Source organism: Numenius arquata, chromosome 1 (assembly GCF_964106895.1).
Source record: "Numenius arquata chromosome 1, bNumArq3.hap1.1, whole genome shotgun sequence".
Taxonomy (NCBI): Eukaryota; Metazoa; Chordata; class Aves; order Charadriiformes; family Scolopacidae; genus Numenius; species Numenius arquata.
In genome coordinates, this window is record NC_133576.1 from 75,407,276 (window position 1) to 75,431,256 (window position 23,981).

At 38.9% G+C, this 23,981-nt stretch overlaps 1 protein-coding gene across 5 annotated transcripts in view; it reads right to left on the minus strand.

Annotated features, from left to right (window-relative positions):
- MCF2L (MCF.2 cell line derived transforming sequence like) overlaps positions 1–23,981 on the minus strand; it is a 158,943-nt gene that overhangs the window by 16,194 nt on the left and 118,768 nt on the right. For all 5 annotated transcript variants that reach the window (XM_074155776.1, XM_074155785.1, XM_074155793.1 and 2 more), the window contains exons 5-18: positions 15,372–15,491; positions 14,785–14,901; positions 14,124–14,273; positions 13,315–13,439; positions 11,456–11,570; positions 10,350–10,469; positions 9,303–9,494; positions 8,905–9,096; positions 8,043–8,202; positions 7,824–7,894; positions 6,704–6,780; positions 5,506–5,572; positions 1,776–1,891; positions 761–830 (exon numbers count right to left, since the gene is read on the minus strand). In XM_074155776.1, coding sequence (XP_074011877.1) covers positions 761–830; positions 1,776–1,891; positions 5,506–5,572; positions 6,704–6,780; positions 7,824–7,894; positions 8,043–8,202; positions 8,905–9,096; positions 9,303–9,494; positions 10,350–10,469; positions 11,456–11,570; positions 13,315–13,439; positions 14,124–14,273; positions 14,785–14,901; positions 15,372–15,491 — 1,692 coding nt within the window. The remainder of the gene's footprint in view (positions 1–760; positions 831–1,775; positions 1,892–5,505; positions 5,573–6,703; positions 6,781–7,823; positions 7,895–8,042; positions 8,203–8,904; positions 9,097–9,302; positions 9,495–10,349; positions 10,470–11,455; positions 11,571–13,314; positions 13,440–14,123; positions 14,274–14,784; positions 14,902–15,371; positions 15,492–23,981) is intronic.

Consider the following 23,981-nt stretch of genomic DNA (forward strand, 5'->3'; position numbering starts at 1 on the left):
TGCACTAAGGTAGACCAAGTAGTTTGTTGCCCCTTGTCACTTTAGCATCTAAGCAAAAGGATGTAAGACTGCTGAAAATGTCATAGTAACTACAGATACAAAGGAAAGACTAGGTAGGAAATCAGCAAGCACGTAAGTACCTCTGTCCTTCTAGTTTTAGAAAACAGCATCTCCATAGATGTAGCCAGTAAATAGAAGAGGGAGGCATGGCTCCTCCCTGGAGTTTTAGAGCATCAATAGCAACAAGAGAAGACTGATTTCCACAAAAAGATTCCTATTTAGCCTTTGGTATACTAGGGATAAGACTCATTGTTTAATAAATGCCAGATTAAAAAGTTTAATTCTGTCATAGCTTTCTATTTTTCAAAATATTTTTATTATGATTTACTCTGTTGAGGTGTACTCTTTAAAGAAAACAGAAGTACAACAAAACCAAATCCAGTAAAGAAATCTAACCAAGTAAACCAATCATTTATTGTGATATGAAACAATGCAAAACAACTCCTTTTCATGTTTTCCTAACTGCCACTTTAATAAAGCAGTTTTCTTTCAACAAGGTGGTAGCTCCTTCTAGCAAAATTAATTACCCCACACAGCAGAAAATATCCCCAATTCTCAATTAACATCTACATTCTCAACCTGTTACCTGTTCAAGACAAACGAAGGGGACATGGCGGCGATTGCCACATGAAAATCACTCTCATATGTTACAGTCTTAGAAGGGCTTACAAATTAAATCCCAGCAGAAGATGACACATACCTGATCCAGAAAGCACCGTCCTACTAGTTCTGGGTATTCTATGTATTTTTCTAGTTCTCTCAAGAATATTCTATGAAGAAGAAGATTTTCTTAGAGCACATGTTAAAAAAGTGGCAGTAAGTGTTGACATTCTTGCAATTAGCTCTCTAAACTTTTGGAAACAGCTGCAATTCTGTACTACAAAACTAAACAAAACTCTTCTAAAACATGTACTTAAAAAGGGATAGCAAATTAAAATATACAAACATTCCAAACAATTTCTTTAGCTTACTGTTGCTCCAACTGAAATCAAATATAAGATTGGGGAGGAGAGTGGGATTGTTTTTCCCTGCCTTATGTATTCAGCAGCAGGATTTGTACAGTTTAAAGTGTTTTTTCCTTCCAAATACTACCAAACACCACAAAGCAAACAGACAAACCAAACCCCACCTCCCCAAATAAACAGAAAAAAAAACCCACCCAAAAAAATCTGTGGCAAAAATTTCAGTCTAGTTTTGTCTGAATAAGAAACAACTGTTTAATATGCTCAACTTCTCTTGAAAATACTTCTCTTTTCTACCAGTTTAAATATTATCCTGTGAAAAAATACCTCTCTAGCAGCAAGGATTCAAACTTCAGAGAGAGGTCACTCAAGTACAAAATTAACCAGCCTCAGCCTTGTAAGAGTTGAGAACTTGTGGTTTAGAACAAACATTTACTTTCCATATCAAATTTCATAAAAAATAAAAGCAACCCAAACCCAATCTTGTAACCAGATCCCAATACCTTTCTTCAGAAAGAAGAGAACAATGCAAAATTTTACTTGTGTACTGCAAACATTTGAATAAAGTTTCCCACAGCTTTGCTCATCTTTTATAGATATTCTGCTTTTCCTCTTCTACGCAATATGAATTTTGACATGCCACATAGCCAAGTGGGACTCAGTAAGGATCTTTTTGCATTTTAAATCAGATTAAAAGAAAGAGTAAAGAATCCCATCCAAATGCTACTTTCAGATCTGAACGTGAATCCTCACCTGTTGTGAAAGTGATAAATTTCTTCCATATTCCCAAACAAGATATCCTTCTTATTTTGGAGTTCTGGTGAAATGAGATGAGCCATTAAGGGGTTGTCCATCTCTGCAGCATAACCCTGCAACACAGGAGAGAGGCACACTGATTATCTCCCTTTATTTGCAGTACTTATCTCTCTCTCTGACAAAGCAGTGTGCCTGCAGGTTGACAGACGGCAAAGAAAGAGCTCAGAACTAATAATGAAAAAAGTATACAAATTCTGTTTGTCCATCAGTCCAGTAAGACACTCCTTTAGAAAGACACTTGAGTATTTACTGCAACTTTAGTTAAGCAAGGATGAAACAAAGTTTGCAATCATTTCCACCAAGCAAAAGCTATGCATTCCCATACTGCTTAAAAATTATAATTTGTACTTTTTCTGTTAAGACTTTACACATCTGACATTAAAGCCACAATTCCAGTGCACACACAAACCTTCATGCTAGTCTTAGCTATTAGTATGAGGGAACAATCTGCCTGCAGTTATTTCTGCAGGTAACAGAAACCATTAAGCCGCAAATTCTATCTTTAAGAAGCTATTTTCATTAGCTTTGATACCAGAAGTCGTAACTTTATATTCTGACATCTTCCATTTGGCATATAAGGTCACATTCTTTTGTCTGTTTATCTGTCACAGATAAGGAAAAAAGAGCACACACATGGCTTTAGTGCAGGATTCTTCTCCTCTGATCCTGAGGTCACCATTCTGTGATCTCGCAAAACACTAAAAAAACCACCAAGCAACACTCAACAGACAGAGCTTCCCCCCCCCCCCCCAAAAAAAAACCCCACTCAAAACACCCCCAAACAGTCAACAGGAAAAACTGCATGAATGCTCTAGTACCTCTATTGTAGGCAGATTTCTTAGTGTACAGGCACTAAAGAAAGAATATGCAACCCATTTTAGATTTAGGTTAGTTTTTTTTCTCTTTTTTTTTTTTTGTTTGTTTGGGGGTTTTTTTGGGGGTGTTATTTGTTTGTTTGGTTTTTGTGTGTGTGTTTTGTTGGTTTTTTTTTTTTTTAAACAAAATTATCATGGACAAGGTGGTCACTGCATTAGTGACATTGATTATGATAAACTGCACTGACAAATTAAATGAACCAAACAAGCTGATGGAAAGGATAAGCAAAAGCGCACCTACAACTAAGGTTTTAAGTTTTCAACTGATGTCCAAGCTACAAAAAGCAGGAGAACTAGCTGGTAAACTCAGTTAGCCTGAAGAACTCAAGCATCTGAATAGGACAGTGATTAGATTTTTTTTAAAACCAGAAATATTCCTTTACAAATCTGTGTATTTTTTCCTCAAACACCAAAAACCCCAGTGGTATAGGCAAAGATGCTGGGGCTCATAGATAGCTAACCATTGGTCCCCCTCCCATATCTCTCTCCCCAGACAGGAAAATGAAGAGTCTGAAAGGGGGGTTGGGGGGGCAGAAGGAAGTGGTACAGCCTTAAAAAAGATAAAAATCATTTATATAAAATGGAGTTTAAAAAACTGCAAATAATAGGGAAAGAATAACTGCGTCCACCATGGAGTTTAGATGCAGTGAAGAGATGTACGAAGAGAACGATTAAATTCCACTTGAAGTAAAGGTGATGCTGAACATAGCAACAAAGCCAGCCTTGGCGTAAAGAAGGGGTACCTCACCCAGTTGAGGTGAAAACAAACCTGCCAGAGCTCAGTATTTTGAAATTCTGAAAGAACAAAAGCACGAAATCCACATGGTGACAAAAGGCATTTGACAATTTTTGATTTTTGTTTTTCCACTTCAGGCTGATGTAGCACTTTAAAAATTTAATATAAAAACCCTTCATGCTTTACTACCTATGCAGTACTTGTGTTTTAAGAAAGCAGAGGGAAACCTACTCCATGCAGTCACAGGGATCATTTAATCTTACTTTAAGAATATATAAGGCTTTGCTTAGTCTTACATTTGAAAGCTGTTCAAGAAAGCATCAAAGTAAATTGGAAAGGATTCAAATAAAACACCTAAAAATAGATTACACCATTATTTTTCCCCAATAAAAATTACTGTATTTCACATACTAAAGTGGGATTACTATGGTTATTAATGAAAACTATCAAGCTTGGATAAAGGCAGCTATAGCAGTTTCCCAATAATCAATCTTGGGAACGACCTTGTTTTTTTTCTGTTGGAATCCTTGGCAGAGAGAAAACACATGGAAATTAGATATGACATCATAAAAGGAGACACAGTATCAAGTTATTTTACAGGAAAAATGGGAAGATTAATAGAATAGTAGAAACAAAGGAATTGGGAGAATAGCCAGAACTATTGATTAATAACTAGAATTACTCAAAAGCTGGAAGACTGCCATTGAACCATAGCTCAGCAAGGATCTGATCCAGAATTACTGCTGGCAGTCCCAAGCACCCAAGTTCAAGAGATGAATCCCAAACTGCAAGGAGGCAGAGAGAAGTGTGCCTGGCATGATCAGAGTACTGAACAGTCTATCACATTGGCAGAAAACCAAGACAGCTTGGCCTAGAAAGACAAAGGTTGCACCATACTCTATGCAAAACAAGTAATACCAGAGGAACAGAACATACTGCGACAACTCACCAGTAGCAGCAGTAAGGACCAAAAATCCTCCAACTATTTGAGTCGTGATTTTATGAACAGAACGGTAAAGATAGCATTGCATAAAAAAAACAGAGAAGAAAGTGATCCTTAAGGTCCACTCCAGACCTACCTTGCTTTATTTACCACACAACTGATGCAACCATCCTACGGTCAACAACACTTCCTAGCGCTTGCACCGGACCCAGGACATAAATGCTATGGGAAGCTGAGCACAAACTAGGCAAAAGCAAGACCAGAGTTCAAAACCCTCACACTGTAATTCTTACTTGAAGGTACGTACTTAGAAATTATCACTACCAGTCCGTAACTTCAGACAGCTCCCATTTAGGGGCTTAACACTGGCATAGACACCAAGAGTACCCACTTGGCTCAATTCCAATTCATCCTCTAAAATAATTCAGCCTCTAATCTCTGCAACTTCATCATCTCCTACAGTCAAAATTACACTACAATAAAATGACACATCCATGTCTGAAAACGTAACAAACTTGAGGAACAACACAGAATACTGCGACGCATTTCTACAAGCAACTTGGCAGTACTGCAATTGTGCCTCCAGAGCTGTGGGGCAAAGGGAATGCTTTGTTTCCTTTACAGTTTTGAATGGAGGTATTATTCTTACAATGCACCCTGTTACCACAGTTGTACCCAAGACATTTGGACGATTACTTAAAGATATGCAAAGAGGGATGCAAGAAACAAATTTTCTCTTCTGACACAAGATTCTCTCAATGCAGATTCACACTCCTGTGTGACACACAACCTTCCTGGAGTTGACTCAAGGCTCTGGAATGAACAGGAATTAATGATTATTACAAATCTCACTATGTTCCATGTAAATAGTTAGGCATATCTTATTGTCTGCCCCATTTGTGGTTTCTAATACAAAATCCTAGTTCCATGAATATGTCTAGAAAAATATTGCACATTCCTGCCTCTGTGAAAATATGATGAGAGAGGAGAGATGCAATGATCACACTGCTTGACAGGACAAGCAGAGGCATTACAATAAGGAAAGCATAAAAGCATACATGAAACAGAAGAGAAAGAGATTCACTAACAGCTGCAACGAAATTTAATCTTTACCTCAAGAACACAGAGAAGTTCTTCCACATATGCTCGTTCAGTCTCAATAAGTTCATTAATTACATGCCTGTAGACAAAGAATGTCAATTAAAGTAGGCATATTCTCTTATGCAAAGTAATGAGGCAACATCAGCTTTGTCTGTGTTTCTACTTTAGTTCAGACAACAATAGAGCACTTTCCAGGTAATGGAAAATGTGATGTTTCATGGATATTTCTGTCAACAGTTTATATATCCTTATTGCAAAGCACATATTTTGAAAAAAAAGGCCCTAGGTGGACCTGCTTTGGCAGGGGGGTTGGACTAGATGATCTCCAGAGGTCCCTTCCAACCCCATATCATTCTGTGAAAACATTTGAAAATGTGTTTAAACAGGAAAAAAGTAAAATCTAGCATTTTAAGTGCTGTAGTAATTGAGATGAAGCAGTGAAATATTTCATCATTGTACATACGGGATCTTGTTATGCTGTGTTCAGAAGTATTACAGGAGCTGGAGTTAGAGCTGCATAAGATTTTCAAATACAGACTTAAAGTTACACCGGTCATTTTAAATTAGAGGCATTTGGGGCACACTTTAAATATCACAATGCTGTGTTAAGTTTAATTTCCCTAACAGTCAAGTAAGCATGCTTCTCCAAACCCACCCCCCTTGTGATTTTGTATGATTTCACATGTGGTTCTAACAGTGAAAAGACAGTAAAAGTACCCAGTTCACAGGCAGAAATGCAAGCTTTGCTATACACATTGTAGGTGGTACTAAGTTATTTTTTGAATATGTGATTCTTTTTAATTTTTATATAAGAAAGTGATTTTTTGTAACATTTATCAAAGCAGGAACTAAAAAGTGTCAAATAAAAAGACACAGTCTTCTGAAGTATGGAGACCCAAATCTCTGATAGATTTACTGGAGGCTTATTACTCAATACTATGTAGTCTCCGAAATGAAAATATGCACTTATCTTGCCATAGCATCACCTTGCTGCAACAAAGATAGAGTCTGGTACTATATATAATATAAATAACGTTGCAGACAGACTGAAATATCTTCCTCTGTGTACAGAGCACAGCCAATGTGTTCCAAAAAGCACTGAGGCTTAGTTCAGAGAAGCATACTTGTCTTATCAAATCCTTAGCTGAACTCAGCCTTGCTGGAACCAAATCAGAGAAAAAGCATTTTTTGTTTATCAAAATACACTTACTGCCGTAACACAGCTAGGTTTTCTTCATCATCCATTGCAGATCCTCCTCTGCTTTGATGGAGTTCAGTCATTTCACTCTAAAGAAAGAAACAAGCACAACAACAACAACAAAATTATCACAGCATCACAGATGGGGGAAAAACACTTTAAAATATGGAGCTTTGCACTCAGCTCTACTTGCATGTGTTTTCACAGAAAAGACTCCATTAAAACTGAAGGCAATTTTCAAGAACGCTGCAAAAAAAAATCCAAGTCAACCTGAAGGTCTTGAAGCACACAAGAACACTTACACACAGGGAGTTCTCTGTGAAAGGCCAGCTTAGAAAAGACCATGGATCGAGGCCCCTTTCCAGGAAGGCATCAGAGCATCAGCATAATCTTGGAGGCAACACTGGCCTTAGTCTGTTTTCCAAGCTAAAAATGAAGTGCTGTGCTAACTTTCTGGTAACGTCCTAACTTGACACAGAAGTTCTCTTACAACTTCTACTGTAATGGCTGACCTAATTACGGCTTGCTGGAAAAAAATGAGAGGTTGTTCTTTCAGTCTCACCCTGAACCAACCCTTTTCTCCAACTGTTGTCCCTACTGGTCATGTGGTCCTGCCTTCCTCCTTGCATTGTCTCTTGCTGAACCTTCGCTGAGTCGATTCAACTCTCTAACCCAGTGGGAAACTACTTGTTTCTGTTGCTGCCGTCAGGTTACTTTCCTCACCAGAGGCGGGGCAGGAAGACCATCCCCACTTGGGAACAGCAACCCATTAGGTCAGGTGAAGCTGTCTTGGAGCCAACGACAACTACCTCTTCACTTTCACCAGTTTTAAGAGTAGCCAATTACTACTGGCAAATAATAAATGTTTCCTGTTCATAGATTTTATATTTTGCTGCCCCTAACATTTTTCCTAATATAGGCAACTATTTACTTTACCTTCCCTCATACTCAGCCCAGTGACAAAGCAGCCTCTATTTAAACCACATGACTGTTTCACCCGAGTTACTTCGATAGGGGCAATATCATCATGTTTTCAGTGGAATTGCTTCATTCTTCTTGACGTTCCTGAATATTCCATTGCATTACGACTTTAAGCAGTACGTGCATGAAAAGCCCAAAATAAAAACATTACCTTTCCTCTCCTGTAGTTTACCCTCCGAAGCGCACTGCTTTCTGAGTTGGATACGTATTCTCTTTGAAGACCTAAGCACATAAACCAGAATCAAACAGCAGTTAGAACTTGAGTAGATCTGACACAGATGTTTGTGCAACCACAAATTAGAGTTGAAAGTTTCTTTAAGTTTCTCAGCATAGTGCAAGATTTTAGTTAAAGGCTACTGCAGTTACTTACCTGGTGAGGTACAAGGAGATTTTACAAAGGCTTCAGGTCTTGGTGCAACTGGCTGAACAGGACGTGTCTGCTTAGCTGCCAGTTTCTTAAGACTTACTTGTCTCTTTTGAAACATTTCTTCCATGCTTTCTTGCTTCTGGAAAACCTTTTGCACATGCTCCTACCGTTGCCACAGAAATTTAAAAAAAAAAAAACACCACAAAAAAAATCCCTGTCAGAGACCTATCAACAAGCTACACTGCCATTTACAGCACACTGATTTGAAATTGTGATTGCTTTCATACCTCGTATAAAAATATTACCCTAATCTTCAATCCTAACAAGGCATAATTTACAGTCATTTAGTACACTTAAAAATTGGAACATCAGTTCATAAAACTTTTTGTGTGCTTGCTGTAGAAAAACCAATGTGGTTCGGGTTTCCATTTAAAAAAAAATATAAATAGGGAAAAGTTTTCTTGACAGTGTCTAACGGTTTTGTTACATGAAGCGATCAACCAAGAAAAGGGACATATTCTCAAGTTCTAAAAAAAAGCAGTTACAAAGCAGAAGTAATACAAATATCATGGACAGGTGTGTTTTCGCTACATAAAAACAAAATTTACATACTTACTTGGGAGAATTTTTTTAAAAGCAATCCTACTATCTGAGAAATTGAAGTAGTTATTAATAGGCTCTGAAGCCCTTGATGCTTATCCAAAGGTATGACAGGACTAGCTCCTCAGGTAGGAAGATGTGTTGTCTTTCCAGTTCCTAGGCATAACTCCTAGTACTGACTGTTTAGCTTTATCAATGGCATGCAAGAGAGCAATTCTAAAATTAACAAATGGACGCATAGACAGACGTAAACGTCTTGTGGTACCTTTAGGTCCTCATTGAGGATGTGTGCATACTCTCTGTAAATTTTATTCAACTCCTTGATTTTATTGCCCGCACCAGTGTCCAGGAATTTCTCAATCTCCTGTAATGCTGATTCTGCACCATCCTGAGACTGACACTTATCTACTGGCTGCGAAGCCAGCAGATAAATTCCTTCATCACACCACTTCATAGACTAGAAACAGAGAAAAGAACAGGCTCAGAATGCACCCATGTCAGCATCAAACACTAAAAGGTCTAAAACATTTCATACTTTTACTTGTAATGTATTCAACTATTTAAGTAGAAAACTTCCAGCACACCTAGGTATTTTTACCTGCTGTTATGAGAACTGGTCAACTGAGGTTTTAGCAAACAAGAACTGTTTCATACAAAATTTACCTTTTCTAGTAAGTCATGCAGTTCTAGAGATTTGTTAAGAAGATTTCTCCTCTGTTCTGTTTCAGTAGCGAAGGCATCACAGAGATGATGAAGTTCACTGCATTTTGGAATAATGGAGTCCACAGCATAATGATTGCTTTGAATAAAAGCATCACCCTCTGAGGCTAACATTCTGGCTTTTGCTATAGTTTCCTAAGAAAGCAAGCATTGGTTTAGGTACATCTTTCCTTGGATCAACATAAATGAAAAACATTTAAATTTATGTAATTTGTTTTTACGTGGTTAAATACACATGAATACATATTTAGTTAACAGCTGCCTTGCTTAATAAATCAAAGTGATTTCCTGTCTTCCCAGATGCCCAAGAATTTTTATGCCTCCTCCTTTATTGTATCAGAGTACTTTAGAAACATTAATGAGATTAATCATATGGCCTCTGTGTGGGAACCACTATTAGTCCTTCTATGCCTTAGTTATTCAGCAGCATGTTTGTGTGCCTATGTATGCAACTTGGAGTACAGCAGCAATCTGAACCCAAATCTGAACCCACCTCAGTCTCAAGAGCAATGACCTCACTTATAGAGCTGTATATTTTATTATGAAGCACAGATCATAAGATTTTCTTTCCACATTGTTCAGAATGCATATTTCTGTTGGTCATCTTTGAACATACTGTACATTCAATACACAGCCTTCTCATTTCTGAGATTTGACGAAATAAGTGGCTTTAATAAGAATGGAAGTGGACCCTTGATCACTAAGTGCAGAACTTGGCTATGTAGACACTTCATGCAATTCTTCCATGAACCGATCCCACCGACTTTGTGAGTGGCCACTCTGCTCTTTATTGAGGGATGTTGGAGAATTGGGCCACTCCAATGGTTAAAGACTTTATTTCAGATTCCTTCTGCACATTACTTGAGACACTAATTCTGCCCTGTTGTCAGCTTAAGCTCTGCTCGTAAGATATACTCGATAACCAAATACTGTTCCCCTCCACATACACATTGTCATCCTGGAAATTAAGGGGACTTGCAGAGTTCTTACACATGATTTTTCTTCAAAGTTGGCAAGATCTTTCAAAATGTGCTCCACATGTGAACAGCTGTTTCCCACATCTGTGAAAGCAGACAGTCTCTCGGACACAATATCCAAAGCTGCTTTGACCTGAAATGAGACACAGCTATGTATCAATTAAGTTGATTCCACATCTCTGGAGACCCATCAGTTAAATAGTTGATAGCCACTATTTCCAGTCAGGTGACTCACATTATGGGGTTACTGGAGCACAGAGACAAATCACATTTTTTGTCAGCCTTTGTCAACCTTTAACCCCAATTCAAACTGAAAACAAGTACAAAGAAAAGGCAGTGAAGTAATCCTGTTTCCTGGTACTGAAAAAAGAAAAATGCAGTAAAACTAATGCTCAGGAAACATTTATGGTCTTGCTTTTACCAGATGACAGTAACACAAAGCAACTTCAACATAAAAAGCAAAACATGAGGGAGACATCCTCACCCTAACAACTGATTGAGACACAGACATACAGAGAAGGAGATACACACACTTGTAAGAGGGTTTCTGAGCATTGCTCCCATGGAGATGTGGGGGCTGTGCTCTGAGATCAGCTACACCAGCGTAAAGTGACTGTAGGTGCCATCAAGCATATGAGTTAAACTAATATGAGATCAGAAACTGGCTGTAAAAATTTTAGTTCAGCCTCCACCCAGTTTCTAACAGTGTGGTTGCAACTTCCCACCCACAGTGTTGGAGACTGTTTTATAAAATTTCAGCCAGAAAGTTTAGGTAAGTCTTGGTTCCATAAAAGGGCCTATTGGCAAGATGAAAGGTTTGCAGCCAGCATATTATGCTTCTGTGGTGAAGAACAGGTTTCAAAGAGGTTTTTGAAAGCTTATACACTGCTGGACCCGTGGAAAGAAAATCATAAGACTGCAGAAGAGAAGCTATTATGTCTCTATAGGTGAGTATTCAAGGTAGTAAAGATAGCAGGATGTCAAGTAAGGACGCGTACAAGAAAAACGTTGGAGAAAGCTTTCAAGAACACACAAGACTGCAAAAACAAGAGGGAGAAGTATTTTCTTCTGAATCATTTCTATATTACCAAATATTGACTGCCACCAAGAAGTTCTCACCTCTCTAAAATTCTGTTCAAAATTCCGAAGGTGCAGACACTGCTCAAGTTTTTGCTGGTGCTTAATCCAAAACTCATCAAAGGCAGTCTCCGTTTCATGCAATTGAGTCAGAAGCCTTAAAAAAAAAAAAAAAGCAAAGAAATACTGTAAGAATGATGGGTGCAACCTTCAAGGGACAATACAATCTTCCACAGTAAACAAAAAGCCTCCCCAAAGCAATATTTTCCAGAAAAAATAAACTGGATACAGGAAACTTTTTTGAGCATTGCACAGAATTGTTTCCTAAAATAACATTGATGTAAAACCGAAACCCAACACAAACATTAAGTTCTGAAAATTTGGAAAGTGCGGATTTGAAGCTAGCTGCTGCACATACTACTTCTCAGCTCTGGCCTGGAGACATGGGGCTAGCAAACATAAATAAAACATGCAAATGCGTGTGGGCTAGGGCCCATGGGAACCCAAGCCTTGGGCTATAAGGAAAAATGAAGGCAAAAATTCATACTGCTGTGACCCGCCAGCTGCCCTTACTTTTAATTCCTTGGAGCAAGGCTCATCATAAACCTGAAGGTCATTGCTCCTCCTCTATCTGAGCAGAGTTACTACTGAAATATCACAGGCAAGTGCACAGCACTACTGCGATGCAAAGAATCTTCTTCAGTTATAATTTTGGCCAATGCCTTAAGACTTTTACTTTTCAACTTATCTTCCAATATTACATTTGACAGTATGATATCTTATGGACTTGGATCCTTACAGTGTGCTCTGCTGTACTTCAGCTACATCCAAGGAAGGCCATACATCTGAATTTTAATGAATTTTTGTCTTTAATAGCATGGATACAAACCCTGGATTTACAAATTAAAACTGATTAGAACAAAGGCGGGGACACACACACACAGTTTGTTCCAACTTCAGTCAGATATTGTATTGAGTGGGAACATTTTGGATAAATTAGCAATCTCCACCCCGATTGTCCTTTGGAGAGCTGATAGCAACAGCGACCAGAAAAAGTGACTTCTGCCAAGCCTTGTGGACTGGAATGGACAGTTATTTGGAAACAAAAGTCAGCCTGAGTGTAACAGAAACAAGGAATGACAGACAAAAAAAGAATGCAGAATACTGCCTGGGGAAAATGAGCTATGCTTTCATAGCTTTGTGCAAATTTACATCTGTGCTATGGTGATATAATATCTTCAAAATTGGCAGTAATTTAAGGGGGAGTGGGGAACAAAGGAAAACTTCTATTACTTATATGCTCAAAGGAAGCTTATAGGAAGTTTGTGCATAGATACTTCAAGAGTTGTGTACTCCCTAGTAGCCCTTTAAAGGCTACTAATGACATTGATAAGGTATTAGCAATGTTAGAAGCTCCTTCAGGCAGGTTTAAACATAAAGAAGCCTCTCACTTCAATTCAAAAGGACTTAATAAAAGTGGACAAATCTGCTGAAATAAAGGGATATATCAATGCTGTCTTTCCCTCCTGCTTTCCCTAGAGCAGTGAAGTTTCCTTGGATTGCAAAGCATCAATATTCTTTAAAATAAGGAGAACCTTCTCAAGTATATAGTCTCAATCTGACAAAAAGGGAGAAAAAGAACAGCATTACTTTTTTGGTACTGGAACTCAAACCACATCCCCTATTTCCTCACATCCAGGTGACCCAGTAATGAACATCAGTGGGTTACTTTGCTCAGGACAGATCTGAGAACAGATGAGCTGTTTCCCAAAGTACCTTTTTTATATTCACATTGTGACATTTGCTTATTTGCTAAGCATGCATATGGAATTAAGTAAAAGAGCCGGGGAGAGGTCAAAAAACCCAGAAAACCAGCATGTTCAGTATTTCGCTCCTCTCACCTTTCTACCGTTGTTTGATTGTCTAGCTGATCTTGATTCAGTTTGTATTCAGGATTCTCAGTAACTGGTTTTGTAATACTTCCAAGGATATCATCTCCCTGTTCTACTGCTAACCTGATATCCTCCTACAAAACAAAACAAAAACCCCACACACTGTAGTTGTCTGTTGTTGGTTTGTTTTAAGCAGACTTCATAAGGCAGCAAACTGGAAAAAGGATTTTGTTTTAATAGCAATTGAGCAAGCATAGTTTGATTAAAAGTGGTGTTTGACAACAGATACAGACAGTAAATGCTAAATGTCAGCTTCTTCTGCATTTACCATCTTAAGATCCCAGTGTAACCGAGTTGAACTTTCATGACAGATTGCCTTCTAGAATTTCCTTAGGCTACAAATATCTCAAAAGTTTTAGATGTATAGTTTTGAAACTCTCAAATAGTTTTCATTTAAGCCAATTTGAAAGAACATTTGTCCATTGTTTAAGAGGTCATATATTTTCATATGCAGGCAAATGCAGTCAAATTTCTTGTTGCAAACAAAACTACAAATTAAACACACTACTGCTTACAAAGAAATTTGTTTCCACATACAAATCAAGACGCATTTGTACATGAGTAAACTTAGCTTCAAGAAATGTCATTTTTGAATGCAAAAAGGATTTTTAACATCAAAGTAAAACAAGTTCAATAAGATTTAAATGTTTTGTATTATTATTGTCTATTAACATCCTCCAGGTTTTCTATTAACATTACTACCTATAAATTAAAACACAATTTAACTAGAAGACAGCATCTTTACAAAAATTACATACCTTCATTTTGTCCTTCTTCTCTGTGTGTGTTGCAAGAAGGGAGCTAGTTGATTGCACATCATTTGGTAGTTCTGTTTCAGCCAGCTCAGTCCCAAAGGACTGAAGAATCTGAGCTGTTTGCTTAACCTTTTGGGCAAAACCTTCTATAGCCTTTTGGAATAAAAACCATTAATGATGTTTCATGCTCATCACATGCATATGTACAAACAGACACATACACACAAAATATAACTCAGAAAACAAACCCGAGCAGATGAATTACGAGACTGAAAAAATGGTCAAAGTATAATTTTGCAAGCAACAGATACCGTCACCATTAATTCCTCAATTGTATGTTTTTCCTAGGCTCGTATCAGGTATATCTTCCTCATATTTTTATAATCTGGAGTTATTCTACAACTTGAGCTTTTTCTTTCTTGTAGCAAAAACAATAAACCTCAACATAATAATACACTGTAGCTCCTTTGCTCCAACTGTTCAGAAAACCACTCCCAAATTATTAGTCATAATTTTTTTCTCTAAAATGACTAAGTACCATTGGGAACATCTTCTCACTCCGAGCAAGTGAACTTGCATCACTTGGAGTCTGTTTTATAAATGACAGGGTATAAACCAGAAGGGTTTGTTAAGCTGAAAAGTTAAAAGAAAAACTTAGACTTACAGTGCGACGGGACAGCCATCTGTTATGGCAGTAATCCAGCGTGCCACCAAGATCTTCTGTTAATTGTGTTTTATCAATGTAACCCTGTAATTCTGATACTGAGCCCAGCATTATGATCTGCAGCAGCAATAAAAAAAAGTAAATGCAAACAGCAGCAAGAATTCCCTTAATAATGATTCTAAGCCCCATCCTTCAGCCTCTGATAGAGAAATTTCAGTTAAATACATAAGCAGGTGATGGAACTATTTCCTTTGGGTATAGAATAAACAAACTTAAGAGTTGTTTCAGTTGAAGATCATGCATTTAAATGATCTTCACTATGAGAATTTAAATAACAGTAAATGAACATAAGTACCACGGTTAACAGTGCATTATGAAAATAAAGATTATGAATTACAACATAAATGACTGTATCAAGGGTTTTTATCTTATTAAACCATGCATGGCTATTTTCTAAAAGGAATCTTTAATTCAAGATTCCAAAACTACCTTTAAGCATGGGAGTTTTGTTAGTAGGTTTTTTTTATTTTTGGTCCTTGCTGGCTAGATTAAGCACTGTAACAGATTGAAAATAAAAGTTTACTTACAGGTACTTTCATTTTAATCTCATCTTTGTTCAACTTGAAAGCAATGTCCGAGAGAGCTCGATGAAAAAATCCTGTTGGGCGCAGAACGAGGACTAGTTGCAGGTTTCCTGGGAAAGATGCCTGCAAAACAAGTTTAGTCTGCTGCTGTGTCTCAGCTCCAGAAGATATTTTTGGACAAGCAGAAGCTCCTGTTAAACCACAAACTAACCCTATCAAAGGCGTCCCATAATGGGGTGACCAATTATAAACTTAGCAAGACCTGCACAGAGAGCTTCACTCAAAGAAGCTCTCACATTTACTTATCTTTGGGAACAGGATTTATTCTCCTGGAATCAAATTTTTCAGGACTGGCTTGTGCTGCTCTTCAGCTAAGATTACATCCTTGCCAAGGAGGACAATGAACAAACAGCAGGGGCCAGGAGAAACCTCCATCACTGTCTGAACACCTAACAACACATTTCTGCTTTGTGCATATATTACTTTGCCAGTTGTCTACACAAACTATCACCACTGAGACGGAATTTCTCAGGCAGTAGCTTAGAAATAAGCTCCAATTTTGCAGAGAAAAATAAAAGATAATAGTAGTTCTCAGCTGGGGTTTTTCCTCATCATCTTCCAACTAGTAGTCTGATGGATCTTTCCCAGTTCTAAAAGTGATAGTGGGAAAACAGAAGAGAGAAGGAGGAAAGCAAAGAAATAGCATTAAATTACTAAAAATCAACCTCCGCTGAGGCAGAGGTTTGCATTCTTGGCATTTAGCCAGTTGTGAAATCATGCAAGTCTTCTCCCCTATTCAGTGTTTCCACGGTAGGGAGGTAGTGAAGCTCACTAAAGAAACTATCATTATAATGATTAAGTATGCAATTTTCTTCATTATACTGTTGGAAATTATGTCACATTTCTAGCAAATTGATGTACTACAACCAAAAATAAACACTGACTGAAGGAGCTATTCTGCCATGCTCTGTTTCCATGCCTAGTGGAATGTATCTGGAATGTTGGAGAGTGGTTTAATGCTCATTTTAAGGTTTCCAAGTGCTCCAGGTATTTAGCATTGGAATCAACATACTTTTAATAAGAGAAGAGTAGTTAAAAACTTCTCTGGAAGACTTCATGGATTCATTGTGGTTCCCTAGATATTCAGTATACAACAGAGATCTTTAACTGATTGAGGAACCTTAAAAGACTTGAGCTTCACAATCTGCCTCCACTTCAGTGATGTCCAAATTTTCTAGAAAGCACAGTAGCTCAGTCCTAAAGAGTCTGCCCAAGGGCTGGGAACAGATCCCAGGTAATTCTGAGTGCCCACACGAGCTCTTCATCCTTGCACTGTAATCAATCTTTCTATGTGTATTAAAAGTTGTAAATCCACAGTTATCAAACAGAGGAAAAGATTTTTACAGAAAATTCAGAAGAAAAAGCAAAAACAGAAGATTTTTTTAACCATCTTTTCTGAAGTATTCAGCCACAAACAAGAAAATTTAACTCATACTAAGAAATATCATAAGAATAGACCTTTTTTATTAAAGTCTCCCGAATAATATTTTAGAATTTTAGAATTATACCTATGTAATCTATTTATTTAGACATGCATCAATTCATTTTATGCCTGTAGCAGCAGGGTGCGGACTCTGACAGAGCTGTTGAAGGTAAAAATCAACTTCCAAAATATGAAATTTATTCAACGGCAATACCAACATTTCAGAAGAAAAAGCTCCAAGAAGAAATACCTTTTAGATAACACGCTTTGAAAAAAATAACGGGACTTCATGTGAGATATCTGCCCCAGTACATGACATTGAGACATGCTGTCTTCAACAGAGCATGCATGTTACCCATTTAGCTTTACCCAGAACACTGGGAAATACCTGGCCCATTTGCTTCAAATTGATCAGATACATCAGAAACACACAAAAGCATGAAATGATGAAGCATGAAAGACACTGAACGGTAAAAATATATTTTCAGTTACGTGTATGAGTAAAATTCTAACTCTAAATTCTCACTTTTAAACTTTGTGACTGTAGTCTAGATTTTCACTCCAGAGTTGTAGAGAAAATATCCTGAGAGGGACCTGGGATCCCGGCGGACAACAAGGCAAACATGAGTCAGTGTCCTGCTGCAACAACCAAGGGAAATTGGATCCCAGGCTTCACCTGCAGGGGCACAACTAGCAGAGGTAGTCGCGTGACCATCCCACGCTACTCAGCACTTGTCCAGCTGCACCTGCAGTACTGCGTCCTGTTCTGGTCCCCACAATTTAAGAAAGATGTGGTCACACTGGAGAGGGTCCAAAGGAGGGCCACAAAGATTATCGGTGCCTATGAAGACAGACTGAAGGAGTTACATCTCTTCTCCAAGGAGAAGGCTCAGGGGGCACCTCATCACAATATTCCAGCCACCACTTACAAGGGTGCCTACAAAGAGGACAGAGGTTCTCTCTTCACAAGGAGCCATGTGGAGAAGACAAGGGACAATGGGTACAGATTGCACCAGGAGAGGTTTCATCTCTATGTAAGAAATTATTTTACAGTGAGAACAGTCATTCATTGGAAAACCTTGCCAGGGTCAGGTTAGAGTGCTCATAAATGAAGGTTTTCAAGACACAATTGGACAGGGTGCCAGATAGTCTTATCAAGGCTCCCTTTCCCCATGAAAGGTTGGGCCAGATGATCTTTTGAAGAGCGCCCCAACACTCCCAGGGAGGTGACTGTCCCACTCTACACTGCACTGGTGCAGCCCCCCCTCAAGCACTGTGTGAAGTTTTGGGCACCTCATTGTAAAGAGGACATCAAACTATTAGATCATGTCCAGGGGAGAGTGACGAAGACGGTGAAAGGCCTCACAAGCAGGACTTATGAAGAGTGGCTGAGGTCACTTGGTTAGATCAGCCTGGAGAAGAGAAGGCTGAGGGGTGACCCCATCGCAGTCTACAGCTTCCTCAAAGTGGGCAGCAGAGGGGGAGACGCTGATCTCCTCTTTCTGATGACCAGAGATTGGACAGAAGGAAATGGAATGAAGCTGCATCAGGGAAAGTTCACATCATTAGCACTTCACAGAGAGGGTGGTTGGTCACTGGAACAGAGTCCCCAGAGCAGTGGTCATGGCATCAAGCCTGTCAGAGTTCAAGAAGTATCTGGGGTGACACTCTTAACCATATAGTTTAGTTTTAGGTAGACCTGCAAGGAGCAGGGAGTCAGACTCGATGGTCCTTATGGGTCCCTTCCAACTCAAGACATTCTATGATTCTATGAACCCAGGGTGTCATTCTATGATATTTAGACTATTACTGAAGCAAACAATAGTAGCCAAATTCAATGCAATAGTAATTTTTTCTAAACTGTGTATTAGGTCTTATGAGATACAAAGTTTAATTGCATGACCAATTTAAGTAGGGTCTCTCATTAATGTTTTATACATTACAATGTTTCTCCACCTCAGTGTGTCTACCCAAAACCATGCTGTTGAAATCACTAGTCTTGTACCAACTAGATTAATTCTCATTCAAGACTTGGCACAAGTTCTCAACCTCTCAGCAAAAGCTCAAATTATAGATTACTGTCCACAATGCTGTTCTTGTCTCCAATGCTTCTCGGGTTTTTCTGTTGGTCATCTCCCTCAAAACCACAAACAAACCCCAAACCAGTCTCAAAAAATGATGCCTCCTTTGTTTGTCATGGCTAGGAGTGAAATCTGCAAATTGACCTCTGTGAAACAACAAAAAGGGAGGATTGCTACAGTAAGCAATGCTGGACCAGTGCCAGCTTTTCCAGTTTCTTTGAGCTTATATCTTCACTACCCAAATGTTACTATTTTCCTAACTTTTTTTTTTTTTTTCCTTTCTAAAGCCCTGGTGACTTACAGAGACCACAATATGATGCAAGAGACACTGCTTAGATGCATATGAACTTTGTCAACCAGTCAACTTTACCCTGAACAAGAGAGAACAACAAAATCTCTGTCCCAGTCCAGCAGCATAGTTGTTTGAAGCCATGGTATGCTCAGCAGGCAGAGCAAACAATGACTTCTCAACAATGCTGTGTCAAGTGTTAAGCACAAAAATAAAGATTCATGTATGCTTAGCAGTGTCATAAAATAAAGTGCCTTCAAGGACTGTTTTAGTGAAGTCACTGAACATCATTGTGACTTGAAGAAGCATGTGTGCCTGAAAACTGTTTTTTTCCAAAAGTGTCTTTTTTTATTAGATTAATTAATTAATTAAGGGAGATTGCTCCCCCAGCATCTTGTCTCAAATATTGCACTTCAACTCATTTAATGCCTATGCAAAATTGACCAGTGGGGAAAAATACACTGTCATATTTTTGGTACCCTCTGTGAAGATTAAGGTAGCCGTTATTCTCTTCTAGCCCAACCCATGTATTCCTCCATCTCGCTTTCATCAGCACTGGCACTTATTTGATACTTCATGACACTCCTGGAATTAGTTTTCTATCCACTTAGCTCCTTCACTTCCCCGTCCAGTCAAGCCAATGCTGATTCCAAAGATACAGAAAAAGATGTAGATGTGCACACAGCTATCAGCTTTGAAATAAATCTCACCAAACCAGGAATTTATATACAGCACAGCCCTTAAATCAAAGCATTCCAATACACTGAAATCTTTGCTGCCCTACAAGTACCCCAAACCTGGAACAGGGAAGAACTTTTGCTGGCTGGGCAAAACAGGAGCTACCTGAAATCTGCCAGGAAATCAGTTAATAAATACTCAGGAACAGGTTGAGCTGCCTGCTTTCAGGCCTCTACTTCTCAGGGATGGGGAGCTTTCCACTGCACGCTCCAGGCTTCTGGAAAGGGGTAATCTTAGAGAGACTGAACCCAAGTAGGTTTTGGGCAAAACGTAAAATTGTTTGTTGCATATAATCTTAATTATCACTTTCCTTCACAGGATATTAATGACAGAGAGGCATCAGTGCTGACTCTGAAGTTAAGTGGCTGCTAACAGGGGAAGGGGGGCAGGGGGGGAAGGAGAGGCAGGCCATCTCATGAATGAAGATGACATGATGGTGAATGGCTGGTAAGGAACTGCAAAGCTGAGCAGGAAACAGCCCCTCAGTAAGGGGTGGTGGCAGCTTATTTGCAGGGAAGGAAGGTCCACATTTCCCCAAAGACAGGTACTGAGATTCTTTCTATCTTTGGTTTTCACTGTGTATTGTGGTCTTGCTATGTTGGTGCCAGTGGGGAGCTATTTAAGTCACTCAACAATTTTACCTGCCCTAGTCAGGCAGAGCAGCAATCCCACACACTCCCACTTGACAGCAGCTGTAAACAGCAGATATGTGCTATAGGCTATTGGGCAGATGGCATTTTCAAAGGAGGACTAAGTCTCATTAAATTGCATACTTTACAATAGTCACATTATTCACTGAGACAGGATGCAGTGATGCCAGGCTGCTGCTTCCTGAAGAGGCAGAGTAGGAGCAGAGTGATGGCTGGGGTCTACAACCAGAAGCCAGTCAACTACAGCTTTCAGCAGTGAATACCCAAAGGTGAGCTTTTGGAAAGAAAACCAATACTTTTGAGTTTTCATATCTCAGGTTTCCTCCTAGGGCTTATTTAATATACAAAGGAATTATGCAGGTAGATATGTATACCTTTTTGACAGAGATACACTTAAAGTTGCAGTCAATCTCACAGAGCAATTCACTTGGCTGCTCTGGTGCTCAGAAGTCTTTTATACTCCCACACAGCAGAGGAAGGCTGTGCTGATAAACAGTGAACCTACAATCCCTTTTCTTCTGCTTCCCAAGTAAACAGCCAGCTTTCACAAATATGTGAACCACGCGACCCATCAAAGAGCTAACGCTTGACTCAGTTTTAGTAGCTCTGTCTTAAAATACTTGGCACAACACTATTATTCATTTTGTGAAGAGCTTCAATATACCCACATTACCAAACTCTGTGGTGGTGTTTTCCCTTCTGCACTTACCAGTATGCCGTAAGCCACAGGGCACTTCTTTCCAAAATACCTCTGTATATAAAGGAGCTAATAAGTACTTTTTTTTTTTTTTTGAAAGACTGTTTATTCCTGGTCAGAATGAAGTCTCTTACACAGGCTTCTTGTCAAGAAAGAATCTTGAATTAAATAAATTCATAAAAGGACCAGTTTGAAATCTAGTTTTAAAAACATTGAGTTGTTTTGCATTAGATCTGGGTTTAGTGCTTGAGATGTTATGATCCTGTTTTCAGAGTTTCAGTGACTCACTTCTCTCTTTTTACGTATTAAAAAAACATGTAATAAGAAGGAAAAATGGCTGACTATACAAGAACAACTGTGAAAGTGCCTGCACGTGTAATAGTCTCAAAATATCCAAAGCAATAAGACAACCTCACAGCATCTCAAAATAACCTTTTTAGTCTATCGTTTACTGGAATAATTCATAACAATATCTACAAAATTAATACAAATACTATTCTAGCTTGATCATACTGTCAAGTTCTTGGTCTTGTTTTGAATCCAAACAAAACTTAGAAACATGACTAGGGGCTGAAGAAGAGCAGTTTTTTCCAACTTAACCCATACAAATTGCTAAGTGTCATTACAGTTTTCAGGACGTGACGCAAAGAGCTAGCTAGAAATGGGGCTAGCAGGAAATACCTATCCATAACATAAAATAGTGCCTTTCATGGAGCATCAGTTACTAAACGCATCTTTTCTCCATCAACCACTCACTAAGAAATTCAATGTCTCTCTACAAACAAGGTCAGAGAACTCAAGGTCGGATTACTGTAGTTCACTGTTTCTCACCTTGGATGTAAAACCAACGATAAGACTCCAGATGGCACAAAACTGCGACTGCCTGGCTCCTGCAAGGTTTAGGCTGGTATTAGCACTCCAGTCTCTCCATTGGCTCTCCATTGGTCTTCTCCTGCTAGCTAAAGATCTTGGCCCTAGTCTTGAAAGCAATAAATGGGCTAAGCCTCTGTTACAGCAAAGACTGCTTTTTGATTTATGAAGAACTAAGGAAAACAGTGCTCTGGACAATGCAGTCCAAAAGAGATGGCATGAAAACCTGCATGCAACACATCCTCAATCAAAGGTGGCAAATCAGGAAGCAAACTTCACTAGGAAGTTGGATAGAACCCAACTCTTGTCACATTGAGAAAGGGCTGAAAAGTTGCGACTGGGTAAAACTTTCTCACTACAACCTGAGTGAACTCCATACGAACTGCTTCCTCAAGAGCAGTTACACACACGTATGTTATTTCCTAAGCAGCAAGTTTAAGGAAGTTTATTTTCTCTGGACTTTCAATATGAGGCTGATGGATGCCTATGGTGGAACTTTACATAATGTTGGAGTGCAGTTTTCTGTCTGTCTAAGAGACTGAGTTCATGCTTGAAAGCTTCCCTCAAGATGGAGGAAGACAATGATGACAGGACAACAGAGACAAAGACAATGTAATGACATAGGCTTAATATTCTTTTTAAGAAAACACACTGGAACTGTGAACAGAGCAGTGTGAAACCACAGAACACACTGATTAGTAATGTGCCTTGTTCCTACAAGTGTGGATTGAATATTGCTTGTTTGAGTACGATAACACTAGGAGAGAAAAGAAAGAGGAAAAAACAAAAATGTAATTTTGACTGCATAAAAAGGAAAAGGGGATCAATTTATCTAGTGTTTATCATTCACCTGACTTCAGCTGGGACAATATGGAGCCATTATACCAAGCTACGTGACTGCTCCTCCTTTCACCCTCTTCCATGAGCCTACCCTCTTGTTCAGTCACAGAAGCTAAAAAGTTCAGAAGGTCTTGTGTGGCTCTGTATACTATGTTTAACTGAAAACAGGACATTGTAACACAAATTTATAAGAATCTCAGCAGCTGACAAGGCAAAAAACTTAAGAGTGTTTGTATCTTCAAACAACGATGTAATAAGAGTGAACAATTTACAACAGCTAACTTCACTATTTTTCTTGCAATACCTTTCAGATTTCTACAGCCTCTCTGAGAACATGACAATTTAGTGCCAAGACTTCACACTAAACAACATAAAGCTTGGCTTTTGGCATCTCTACCGGAACTCCACCTCTCAACCCGGCTATCCCAGTAGGCCAGATTCTTCTTAAGAGACTCAACAGTAGGGATGAACTCTGTCCAACTTACAGGTGTCTAAAAGCTAAGCTTTCCATATAGTCAATGGTATCTCTAGGTTATCCATCCCACCTATCACAGATAGGATGAGTCACCCTCCAAACACGTGCTGTTCTTGGATGCATTAGGCTAACAAATTTAGCTAAATCAGGGAAAAAAATTTAAAAATCATTTCGTTTGCAGTGGCCCTTAAGCCACAGTGTCTGCAGTCTTGCACTGGCTAAGGACAACCTCCTGGGCCGCTTGCCCATTGCATCTTTGTCAAGTTGAGTGTAAACAGCAAAGCCTGGATGCCTGGGCACATTCTTTCTGCAATCTCTGGGTACGTCCCAGGAAAAGAGGGGCCATTTTTCAGTCCAGTGCATCTGGCTTTGGTTTCAGTCCTGCTGTCACTGCACCTGCTTGAGCAGCAGTCATCCTGGGTGAACGGTGCAGCTGCTGCCCTTCCACTATGACTGCAAAAATAGGTTTACCTCACCTTCACAGCCTTGA